The 12,884-nt window shown below is 42.5% G+C and overlaps 1 protein-coding gene across 5 annotated transcripts in view; it reads right to left on the bottom strand.

Annotated features, from left to right (window-relative positions):
• Positions 1-12,884, bottom strand: part of cbarpb (CACN subunit beta associated regulatory protein b) — a 203,648-nt gene that overhangs the window by 15,798 nt on the left and 174,966 nt on the right. For all 5 annotated transcript variants that reach the window (XM_087976026.1, XM_043721245.2, XM_043721246.2 and 2 more), the window contains one exon: positions 10,327-10,510. In XM_087976026.1, coding sequence (XP_087832152.1) covers positions 10,327-10,510 — 184 coding nt within the window. The remainder of the gene's footprint in view (positions 1-10,326; positions 10,511-12,884) is intronic.

Genomic DNA, 12,884 nt, shown 5'->3' with positions numbered 1-12,884 from the left:
GCTGCGAATACATTGAGAGTTAAGGTGGTTAAGATGATGACAGCCCTGAATTTGTTTGCCTCCAAGGATCTGCTGATGATATCTTGAGGATTTTACAATCTGCTACACACAGATCTGCCTCTGAGATGTCCTGATCCCATGTTTACAAGGTCAGGTTCACTTTGCAAGCCATGAGCCATTCTCAATGCAAGGGCTCTCAGATTGCTGCATTGCCTAAATTGCCAGACTCGAGGAACTGACTGTTTACAGCCACATAGCAATCAAGGTGCCAGAGGTTCAACCAGCAAAATTTGTCAAGGAAAACGATTCCATTGCATTAATGTGCAGCTGGTACGTAACTACTAGAAAATATTCATGATGTCTGTGTAAGGTAGCAAGAAGTGGCCATGATGCTTTCACTCTAAACCCGTCAAGTCTCTCAAAGATCATCCAAGCCTCAAACAGATATAATGGATAATTGTTTGTAGGCTAAGGAGTCTCTCTATGAATAGGGTTAATGACACTGATGTACAAGAAAGGCATAACTGAAACCACATGTGCACAACAACTGTTGGGCGGATGCGATTCAGGAGCCTAGGCAACCATCCATATGCACCAGTACGGATCTATAAATGACAATGGTCTGCTGCATCTTGAGCATCAGAGCACAACTGGGAGGGCTGGAGTTGGAGGAGAGGAAGCTGATAACCACTCTGAATATGCAGAAGGGGAGGACCAACAGGAAGAGGAGCTGGATGTGGCCAGTTGCTGACAGCAGCACACCTAGCTCCCAGATATACACAAGATGGCCATGTACTGATAGGATTCAAGATTAGAGTGGTGCTGGAAAAGCACAGCAGGTCAGGCAGCATCCAAGGAGCAGGAAAATCGACGTTTCAGGCCGGAGCCCTTCATTAGGAAGGATTCAGCCAGTCTGAGGTTGTGCAATCATGAGGCTCATCAATGCTGAAATCATTTCCCACAGCATAAAGCATTCCCACTGTCAATAACTCATCCATCCCACTGACACTCACAGGTCAGTTTCTGCTGTTATTATTACATTTATCTCAAGAGTCCTGACCTATTGACAGACCATAGAAATGACTGGGTAATGGATATTTGAAATAAAGTTGAACTCAGATTTCTCCAGTTTCCTCATTTCCCCTCTCCCCACCTTGTCTCAGTCAAATCCCTCAAACTCAGCACCGCCTTCCTAACCTGCAATCTTCTTCCTGACCTCTCCGCCCCCACCCCACTCCGGCCTATCACCCTCACCTTGACCTCCTTCTACCAATCGCATTTCCAATGCCCCTCCCCCAAGTCCCTCCTCCCTACCTTTTATCTTAGCCCGCTGGACACACTTTCCTCATTCCTGAAGAAGGGCTCATGCCCGAAACGTCGATTCTCCTGTTCCTTGGATGCTGCCTGACCTGCTGCGCTTTTCCAGCAACACATTTTCAGATTTGAAATAAAGTTGCTAGCATAAATAAATCTTTCATTTTGACACTTTAATACATGGTCCTCTAGCGTAACCTAGCTTTTCTTTTCTTCATCCTGTTAGCTCTTCCTGTTTTGACTCCTGTGGCTTCAGTACAGCTAGGTACAGGTTGCTTGTTCCTCTGCTCTGACTGAGTGGTCAATGCTCTCTGCATATTGAACTCTGGGGACCCCCCACTATGGACTTCCCACTTGTACTTGTGCAGCAGCAGACGTGGTCACTGAGGCAGGGATCCTAAATTTAGGGGCTCTTGCTGCGTGGGGGGAAAGATGGGAGGTGTGCGAAGTTTTTGAGCAGTGCCCTCACCTCCATGTGTCCATCTTCATTCTCATGGCCCACTTTCACAGCCCTGCTAGACAAGAGCTGGGGAGTGTTTCATACATAGTCGAGATGAGGCTTTCCTCCAAACTACTGAAGATGATGAACTAAGGATGTAGGTCATTCAGTGAAGGTCCATACATACTCAATTGCTCCATCCATCTGACCACTCTTTCCTTGCAGGTGGACCATCAGTGCAAAGACCTAAGACAGAATGAAGGTAAATGTCTCCAGTCTCTCTTTGAGCATAGTCCCCTGAAATGTTGACAGAGCCTCACACAGTCTCGGTAGCTGCTCCAGATTGGTCCTTTTGGTCGATGACCCTCCAAACTCAGCATATGCATCCAGTTGTGCAGAGTTTGGAGGGAATTATACCCTCCAGTGTGAACTCTCTGCTGCTTCCCCCATCTCCAAAACCTGCTCCTGCACAAAAGCCATGTGCAGTTCACCAGGTGACATCTACTTGCCTTAGAGGCTACATCGTTTTCTATGCATCTGAAATACTGGAAGGTGAGATGAACTGTGTGAAAGTGCTTCCTCAGAGTGTGCCACCTTCTCTGAGGTCACCTGGGTCTCTTCCTACTTCAGCTCCTCCATTACTCTTTAAGAACCTGTGGGAGCTGAAAGGCATGAAAATAGATCTGCCAAGGGGAAAGGGTTCAAACTCATCATTGCACAGGCTATCATACAGATCACACCACTGCAACATAAGTGATGTAGGTTCCATTTAGCTGGGTGATATTTAACTGTGCCATCAGGTATCTGGGAGGTGACAATCTCTCCATCTCCCATGGTCATGTTCTCCATCACGCCATAACATTTTAATGTGTTGTCCTCCACAGCAGTCAGAGAGTTGAATATTTAAGAGCTTCCCCCACAGCTCTCTGCCTCTCCCTGGGTCTCTGTGCTCTCTTGTCCTGCAAGAAGATAAAGCAGTGTTATGGATGTCAGAAATGAACGGTAATGAGATGATAGTGGATCAGCATTTGTGGAGGGTCACTGTGAGGGATGGGTATGTGATGGATACAAACTGGTGATGAAGGAGATGCCTGGTGAGAGAACAGTGGGTGCAGTAGCAAGTTACATTGGTCAGAGACAAGTTATGTTGGAGAAGATTGATGAAGATAGGTGTGAATGTGACACGTCACTCACCATCATCGTCCTGATGAGGTTGATGGCTCCCTTTCCTTTGGTATCCTTGAGCATCCTCTTGCAGTACAATTCATCAAGCAGTTCCAGCCTGGTCGGCCTTCCTTCAGTGCATGGCCTCTTCCTCTGGTTTAGTGGGAACAGTATTGATTCTGGTCCCAATGGTTCACAGCTCCCAATCTGGAGATGTCTCAGAGAATTGGGTGTGGTGATGATTTTGGGGGAATGGGGTGTTGGCAGAACGATGGAGTAGCTGTCCCACATTACTACTCTACCATTACTACCACCAGTATCCTGAATATTGTAACATGGTGGCCATTTTGACTCCCACCAGGGTCTGAGGCTTGAAGATTGATCAGAAAACCCAGAAGTGGGATCCAATTCCATAGTTGAGGTAAGAAGCATCAGAAAAGCCCATGCCATTTGCTCCCTTATCAGTGCTAGTGGGTCATTCAGGTAAAATTCTGCCCAAAACTTCTCGCACTCTCAATTCTACTTGTGAATAAACTTCTGTAAGAATGGCAAGTTGATCATATTTAGGTTATAATTAGATGTATTAATAAAGTTATCAATATAGAATTATTATTTTTGTTTTCTAGTGTGTGACAATGAAATAAATCAGCACAGTATGAAGTGAGAAATAGATTTATAAAGGGTGTATTCATAGATCTAAGGAACAACTATAAATATTTCAGAACAAGAAATTAGTTTCAAGTGCATCAGTTTTTTTAAATTTAGCTAGTCATCACTCATTTTACACACAGCGATGTTCTGCACAGCACTGAGATAACTGGTAAGCTAATCTGTTTTTGCTGATGTCGGTTTAGGGGTGAATATTGACTTGGAAACCTTGAGAATGTCTTTCTCTGAAATGTACACTGAGCAATTGCAAACAGCAGATTTATTAGAAGTTGCATCATTTTGAGCACCCACAACAGGCTCAGTTTGATAAAGTGAGCAGGAGAGGGTTGGAGGGTTTAAATATTAAAATCACATAACCAATCCCATCTGGTGCTTCCCATGTACCTACATCCATGTTTATAGTGGCAGTTTGTGTGGTGTGTTTGTATCCCATTCTTGAGGGAAAGTGAGGACTGCAGATGCTGGAGATCAGAGCTGAAAATGTGTTGCTGGAAAAGTGCAGCAGATCAGGCAGCATCCAAGGAGCAGGAGAATCGACATTTTGGGCCTGACCTGCTGCGCTTTTCCAGCAACACATTTTCAGCTTTCATTCTTGAGAGACTGGACAGCTAAGTTCAAAGTAATGTTTAAGTCTGTCTTCTGCTGTGCTTTTGGTCTGGTTGTCCCTGGATCTGGGAAACTCAACAGCTAAATGGAGATGGGAACCTGGATTCTGCAGGGCATGTGCTTTTAAAACATTCCTCTCTGCTCTCAAGCATACGTCTGTCAACTTCAATCTCTCCACCACAGTTGGTTATTTTACTTCTCACCGTGCCCCATTAAATAAGGCGACCTGGGGAATTTCTCTGAAACCTGGCTGGCTTAGGTTATGGATTTCTATTCCAGAAGGAGTTACTTTTATTAAAGGAGCATTAACAATTTGCTATTTTGCTATAACTATCTTCTAACAGATTGCACTTTGCATTGCTAACTATCTGGTCCCTGCCAAGCTCAAAGCAGAATTAAATAGAAGCATGCGGTCCTGCCAATAAATTTGTCAAAATCCTCATCTTCCCAAAAGTTTCGGATTTCTCATCCATAACTAGATCCACTCTGTCCTTCCCTGCAAATATTAGGGCCAACGATTCACAGCATGAAATGTGTGATGAAATGTAATCATATGGAGGAGGAATAGCCTAGAGGATGGTATACTTGGAGGTTAAGGAGATCCTAAAGGTTAGATGTGAGATAAGATCAATAATTATTTTTTCTCGTATTCTTTCCAGAGGTGCAAGAGAAGTGACCAAAATACTTTCCCCAAATATGGGAAAGTATACTAAAATCTTAGTTAGACACATACTCTAACAAGATCGAGGAGTTACTGAGGGTTAAAGAAGTGTCAGGAAAGAGAAATTTGGCCTCTTGCAGTTACTTTTAAAAGTGAAGCATATAAAGTCGTTCTTTCAAATCTGGGAGCAAGAATAAGGTTGCAAATGTATACAGATGATAAAAAAACAACTAAAGGTGAAGTCTTCACAGGTACAAGTGAGACATGAAGGAACTGTGGAGATGAACTTTGCAGAGTTGGGAGGACTGTGGACTTATTTCTGACAAATCCAATTTTTGATGGTAGGGGAATGGTGGGGGCTTTATGGTGGTGGAACATGGTTCTGACATGAGGGATATCCAAACTCAGCTGGGCCATTCAATCTAAGTGCTAAGTTCCAATGGATCCCCGTCTTAGTTGTTATGATGACATAACCCAGAGCGCACAGAATGATGGAATAGAACGGCATGTAGGATCAGAGTGAAAGTAAGACACAAGCCATCTGAAACAATTCTCTACTGTACTGCTATGTGCGACAGGCATAAGCTAAAAAAATGGCAGCATTTAGTTGTGCAGTTGTGCAGTGTCATGATGATATGCTTGGTTGGGTTTCAAATGCTAGAATTGTCTGATCAAGGGTTTCTGAGTCTACAGTTTCTCAGCTTCACTGGGTCTTTGATGTGGTCTGATTAAAGGTGGTTTGTTCTTATAAGATATTAACACTTGAAGAGATTTAAAGATGTCAAAATTTAGAAAATAGATGCAGAAATAGGCCAAATGGCCGTTTGAGTCAACTCCATCATTCATAATGATCATGGCTAATCATCTAACTCAGCATCCTGTTCCTGTTTCTCCTCATAGATCCCTTTAGTCCTAAGAACTATACATAACTCCTTCTTGAAAAAAAATTCAACACTTTGGCCTCTCCCTTGTTTGATTTTATCATCTTCACATAGCTCCTGAGGTCTACCCATGATGGATGCAGGTTGAGTGACTATGCAGGTGTCATGGAGGGTTTGATGGGCCATGGAAAGGGAGTCAAGGGACATGGAGAGCATGTGGCATTATTGTGATGTGAACTTGAGTTGGTACGGAATTTAAAAGAGGGCAATGGGGGTTTGGATTGGTTGAATGAACTGGGATGGAGGTGGCCGGGTGCATTTAGTGGTATCAAGGTAAAATGGGGGTAGCTGAAGGGATGTGAGAAGTGTAGGCTGGAGGACCTAACAACTTGCACAACAACCAAGTCAAAATCATGGAGATCTGAGGTGGATCTTCTAAATAGCCCATCTTGGTACCTGTCCATTCCCATGGCAGCTGGGCTTTGCTTCTGGGGTTAACAGGAGTGATTCTATCCTATACCTGCTCTCCCTAAGCAGAAATTGCTTGATCCAGGGGTACTTTTTAACAAGGTTGGGTCTGGTAAGTCGACCAAATACCCAACTTGAGCTAGCCAAAATCCAGCCTTCCATTTTTTAAGTGCCATGGAAATTCTTGAATTCAATATTATGTCATGCAACATGGAGGATATTGTGAAGCACATTATAACCTCCCCTTGTATATAATTTAAAGACCCCTGCAGTTACTTGTGATTTATTTCTCAGACAGCCTCACTCACGCTGAGTTCATACCAGTTCATATGAACTTCAGAAAGTTCATGCCAATATATCCTCCACTGTCTCACAACACTATGAAAACTCACACAATTTTTAATGGCAGAATGGTAGTAAAGTTTATGTCAGTGTTTAGCCTGGGGAGTTAAATAATGTTCTGTTTCCCAGTGGAATGTGATGCTGTGGTAGTGCCACCCTACACTCCCCCCGAGTGGATAACTGGAAATGTTCAATGATGCTACCAAGCCTGAGTTACTTCCCAGAAAGCACTTGCCCCTACATCAAGTATAAAAGGAGACGTGGGATCTACCCAGTTGGAAGAGACTATGAGATCACAGTTGCTATGAATCAACTGCTATATTTTGCTACAGAGCATCTGGAAAACTCTTGTGGCACAGTGGTAATGTCCCTACCTCTGGACCAGGAGGCCCAGGTTCAAGTCCCATTTGCTGCAAAGGTGTCTGATTAATATTGTTGATTAGAAAATAATATTCTCTGCTGTGAATCCAAGCTTCCTGCCTCAAAACTATAGAATTAATCAACTGTTGCTCCATTTTATGAATATGGATAAGCCATGTTTACATTCCTGAACTATGTCTGGTTCAAAGAATTCCCAGCATTCACATTTCTTTGTGCATTGATTCAGGTTGCCAGTGGGCAGGTTATGCTCAGTTTGGTACCCAAACTGAGCTCACACTTGAGCCAGAACAATGACAGGAGTTTCACAGTAGCCTTTTGTTTTGACTTAATGCAAAGACTTCCTTCTTTGTAGCTCGATCCTCTGCCATGTTTCATACAGACTCCACTGACCAACTGGAGCATATACTGCGATGTCACTGGCAATCAGGCTAGTTGCAGAATATGCAACCAAAAAACAGAGTAACAATATACGTTTCATAAAATAATAAACCGGGGAGAGGCGTGGCGTGGCCAGGTCTGAAGATTTATTCCTGTTTTGCATTTTGACATTGTGAATGCATTCAACGCATGCTTAGTGCCATGCAGCAACAAAAGTAATTCTTCCTGCCAGGAATTACAATTTGCCTATTTTATGTTGTACACATCTCTTGAAGAATATGTGTCAAATCTTGCGATGAATAATATATGGAATTGTGTTCAAGGAAGAAGTGTTGTAAAGCATAAAACTGAATGGAAATAATTTAACAGCATCAGTTGAACAGTCAGAGTCAACTTAGATTTTAAAACTCTTTATAGTATTTGCTATTTTCTAGAATATAGTCTGTTCTCAAATATATTTATTCAGTCATTGGGAGTTTTTTGTTCAATGTCATTTGCAGTGCAAAATGTAAAATCTGGCAGGGAGTTTGCTTGGCCTCTCAGCGCCTCCAGGATTTAAATTAACTTAAATAGAAGGAAATTCTGGCTGATCCTGTTACTGGCATATGATCATTCCACCAGATTTTCCTTTCTGCCCTTCAGCCAGGTGTTTCTTAATACTCAGGTCTGGCCATCATCATTTTAGCATTTAGTTTTATTTCCTGAAATGCAGGAAATTATTTTAAAATTGATTAGCTCTTGGTGTAAGTTAAGGATAATTCGGATTCATTGTTACAAAAGAGTCCATTTTGCTGAAGTAATTTTGACTCTGTGAGATAGTGAAGAAAGGGTACTCAAGAATTTGCAACCGATGTCACACTTGTTTTCCCCATTTTTAACTTACAGTGATTCCAAACAAAATGAAAAGAGGAAGAGATATAAAATGGGCTGCCATTGTGCTGCTGCACATTTTACACTATCGTGCAAAGTCAAAGTTACCCTCGTTGTGACATATTCAGTGCAAAATAATATTAATTCAAGCATCAAATGAGTCATCTACTGAGAAGCTGTCATTCAATACTTAGAAGTATGTAATTCTTTTGTTAAGAAATTTGGTAAGTCTGTGTTCTGCACCCACTTTCACACAGTCGTGCATATACCAACACACCTGCACACACTCAAACTCATGCACTTGTACATGCCATTCACCATTTTACATGCACTTTTATATGAATACACTTATGCACACACACTAATTGTACTTATAGGGCTGAATCTGACTTTTTTCCAACTAATTCTGAGTAACATCGAGTTTTACAGAGGGATTGTTGTCTTGATGCCTAGCAAGATTTCTGACCCGTCTGACAAAATGCGCCTTATTAACTATCTACTAGGCCCCTATGGCATTCATCATGTCCAACTCTGACCACGCCACTCAGTAGATATCCCAGAATTCATTGGCATCCTTTGTCCCGCATTGTCTTTCGAAGCCAGTTGCGGACCAGACAAACACAGTCTGTCTGCAGCTGCCTGCACAGCTCCAGACATTTGCTCCTGACATGGCAGAGGGAAGATACACGTAGGTCCTCCGAGGTGGGGTGGTGCAAACATGGGGATTCCTATTCCTCCAGGACCAGCAATGGACAGCTCATCACCAGACCAGTCAGCCTGGTTGGAGGTTGCCACTCTGGTTGAATCAATCTTTGCCATCTGGAGGAATACCCAGGTCTGTAGGAAGAAGCTCACAATGTCTTTCGTCACTCTATCTACCTAAGTGCCGCTATCTTCCTTCTGATACCTTACATACACCAACTCTGCTATTGTACCCATCTCCCACAATGGCTCATCCTCTACCACTCTCACTATGCCTGTGACATCTTCCCTCCTTCACTGTCACCCATCCCAACACTGACACCACTAACTCTGCTCTGTGCTGCCTGATCATTCACTTGGGACATCATAAATAATACCTTGCTGTCTGTTCCAACTCCTTTAATACTTGCCTCTCACTCATTCCAGGAAGAAAACAGTCCCCAAGAAAACAAAGTCAAAAATCACACAACACCAGGTTATAGTCCAACAGGTTTATTTGGAAGTACTAGCTTTCGGAGTGCTGTTCTTTCATCAGGCAGCTGTGGAACAAGATCATAAGACACAGAATTTATAACAAAAGATCGCAGTGTCACGCAACTGAAAAGATATATATTGAACAAACCTTGATTGCTGTTAAGTCTTTCACCTTTTAGAATGGGTTGCAGGTTTCGGTTCAATAACATGTAAATCCCAGAACTTCTTCTAAGTCACATTCTCGGGATAAGTGTGAGTGTATCTTATGTAAGTGTAATTCTGTGTCTTTAGATTCCTGCTCCACAGCTACCTGATGAAGGAACAGTGCTCCAAAAGCAAGTACTTCCAAATAAACCTGTTGAATTATAACTTGGTGTTGTGTGATTTTTTAACTTTGCCCACCCCAGTCCAACACCAGCAGCTCCACATCATGCCCAAGAGAAAAGAAAGACTCATGGCGGGTGGTGGGCTGCTTGATATTCAGCTCCTCATCCCTTACCTGGACAGCATCCTGGCTCTGGCCACCTCTACTGACTGACTGACCATTTCTAAATCCCTGGGCTGATATTCAAAGCTTGTTTGGCATGTGTAGTAAGATATAAAAGCTGAAAATTAATAAGGTGAGTTGGGCTGTTCGCAAGTCATCTAACTAGCAATAATCCCTCTTAATTGGCACCTTGCTGCTACCAATTGCTGTGTTACTTATCAAAAGCGTAAAAGATGGAACAAGATGCTTCTAACATCAAGATCAGCCTCGTCAATCTGCTTGCTTGATTCTGCCACAAATCTCGCGATAGGCCAAGTCGCTGAAACCCCAGTATTATTCTATCCACTGTATCAAACTGATACAACCGTGCATCCTCCCAGAGATAACACACACAGATGCACGCATGTTTATAACTAATAGCTTAAATTTACATTGAAAAATGCAAAATAAGTTATTCTGATTAATTGAATCACAACTGATTGAACAATACCTGCCAGCTGATGGAGGTGGACTAGAGGGAGGTTGTGCAAATGGAGTCGAAGGGGTCCCAAAGGTGACATCATCTGTGTGGGCAATGTACTGGATAATATCAGTCTGGTGGGGGTCCTGATCTTCATGTTCCATGCTCTCACTGGCAGCACGCTGTCGATGAAACTGGTGTCTCTTCGGAGACCCTAACAAACACAAATTATTCCATTAGGAAATGACAATGCAAATGTGTAACAAAATATTGAGAGCCTCTTAGACTGCAGTTAAACTGCTTGTTGATGGAAACCCTGCCCCAGACACAAGAGTTTGAAATTATTTGTTTTTACATTCTTCCCTTTTGCCTACATAGGCATTCCCCTTTAATCTATTGTACCACTAAGATGTAAATTATTGCTATTGATATGCAGCAGGATATTTTATGTATTTTCACTTCCTCACATTTCTATCATTGGTAGGATGTTTCAAAATTCCTACAATAAAAACTTCCAGTCGCCCAGGAACTGCTCTCCCAGGCTAGTTTGATTATTCATGGACTTGCTATCCAGGCTTCATTGGGGTCTGGAACTTTCCTCAGAATTCCTCATTTACTCTACATTGTTCAGGTTCATTTCAGAGAGTTGAAATTCTTCAACACACTGATTCCATACACTGATTAACATTATGACAAAAAAAAACTCTCTCTGCACTACATTAACAAGTTAAACAAATTTTAAATAGGTTAAAGATTTGGTTAATATGATGAATGTTCAATGCACTTTATTACTCAGTGCATTAGCAATAGAGAAGAATTTTATTATTTGGCCATTGAGAAGAAATCATCATCCCTAAGCACCTACCCCTAGATCACATTCCAGCACAATTTCATACAGCAGACTGGGTCCTTTCTAAGAGACAGGACGAAATTTCCTCTAAAATACTTCAGGTAACAAATATACCATCCATACAATAAACTAACATGTAGAAAAGCCTCTGAAGTTGAAAATATATTGGAGGGAGTACACATTTAAATATAAATATTTAGCTATTATTAGGCTTTGCAAATGTCACTTACCAACAGAACATAGATAAACTTTAATCAACCTGTTCAGAGATGTTATGACACACCTCTGGAATAAGTGGAATTATGAACCCGGACGTTCTAACCTAGAGACCTAGCTAGATTGCAAGGAAGTTGGAAACAACCTCTTCAGACATGTTATAATGATATACCTTTGGCCAGCTGGATCTGAAACACAATCTGGTAGTCTGGAGGTAGTGGCACTACCATTGTGCAAAAAGACCATTAAAATTATTTTTAATCTACCCAACATGACACACCTCCAGCACAGGTGGGATTTGAACACAGACCTCCTGGATTGAACACAGCCTGTAACGATAGATTATACCGTAAGAAACCTGGCACCCATAGTCAAGATTAGACAAATATTAACAATGTTCTTTGGAACCTTATGAATAACTCAGTGCTAACTCTGATCTATTTCTGAAATATTTAGAGTCGTAGAGTCATAGAGACGTACAGCATGGAACCAGACTCTTCGGTCCAACCCATCTATGCTGACCAGATATCCCAGCCCAATCTAGTCCCACCTGTCAGCACCTGGCCCATATCCCTCCAAACTCTTCCTATTCATATACCCATCCAAATGCCTTTTAAATGTTGCAATTGTACCAGCCTCCACCACTTCCTCTGGCAGCTCATTCCATACACGTACCACCCGTTGTGTGAAAACGTTGCCCCTTAGGTCTCTTTTATATCTTTCCCCTCTCACCCTAAACCTATGCCCTCTAGTTCTGGACTCCCTGACCCCAGGGAAAAGACTTTGCCTATTTACCCTATCCATGCCCTGCATAATTTTGTAAACCTCTATACGGTCACTCCTCAGCCTCCAACGCTCCAGGGAAAACAGCCCCAGCCTGTTCAGCCTCTCCCTGTAGCTCAAATCCTCCAACCCTGGCAACATCCTTGTAAATCTTTTCTGAATCCTTTCCGGTTTCACAACATCTTTCCGATAGGAAGGAGACCAGAATTGCATGCTACATTCCAACAGTGGCCTAACCAATGTCCTGTACAGCCGCAACATGACCTCCCAACTCCTGTACTCAATACTCTGACCAATAAAGGAAAGCATACCGAATGCCTTCTTCACTATCCTATCTACCTGTGACTCCACTTTCAAGGAGTTATGAACCTGCACTCCAAGGTCTCTTTGTTCAGCAACACTCCCTAGGACCTTACCATTAAGTGTATAAGTCCTGCCGAGATTTGCTTTCCCAAAATTCACATTTATCTGAATTAAACTCCATCTGCCACTTCTCAGCCCAATGGCCCATCTGGTCAAGATCCTGTTGTAATCTGAGGTAACCTTCTTTGCTGGGAGAAAGTGAGGATTGCAGATGCTGGAGATCAGAGCTGAAAAATGTGTTGCTGGAAAAGCGCAGCAGGTCAGGCAGCATCAAAGGAGCAGGAGAATCGACGTTTCGGGCATAAGCCCTTCTTCAGCCTTGATTCCTGAAGAAGGGCTTATGCCCGAAACGTCGATTCTCCTGCTCCTTTGATGC

The sequence above is a fragment of the Chiloscyllium plagiosum genome, unplaced genomic scaffold, assembly GCF_037043375.1.
Source record: "Chiloscyllium plagiosum isolate Xiang-an unplaced genomic scaffold, Cpla_swu_hap1 HiC_scaffold_28, whole genome shotgun sequence".
NCBI lineage: Eukaryota > Metazoa > Chordata > Chondrichthyes > Orectolobiformes > Hemiscylliidae > Chiloscyllium > Chiloscyllium plagiosum.
Note: the sequence above shows the minus strand (reverse complement) of the source record. Positions and strands in the feature narration are given on the sequence as shown.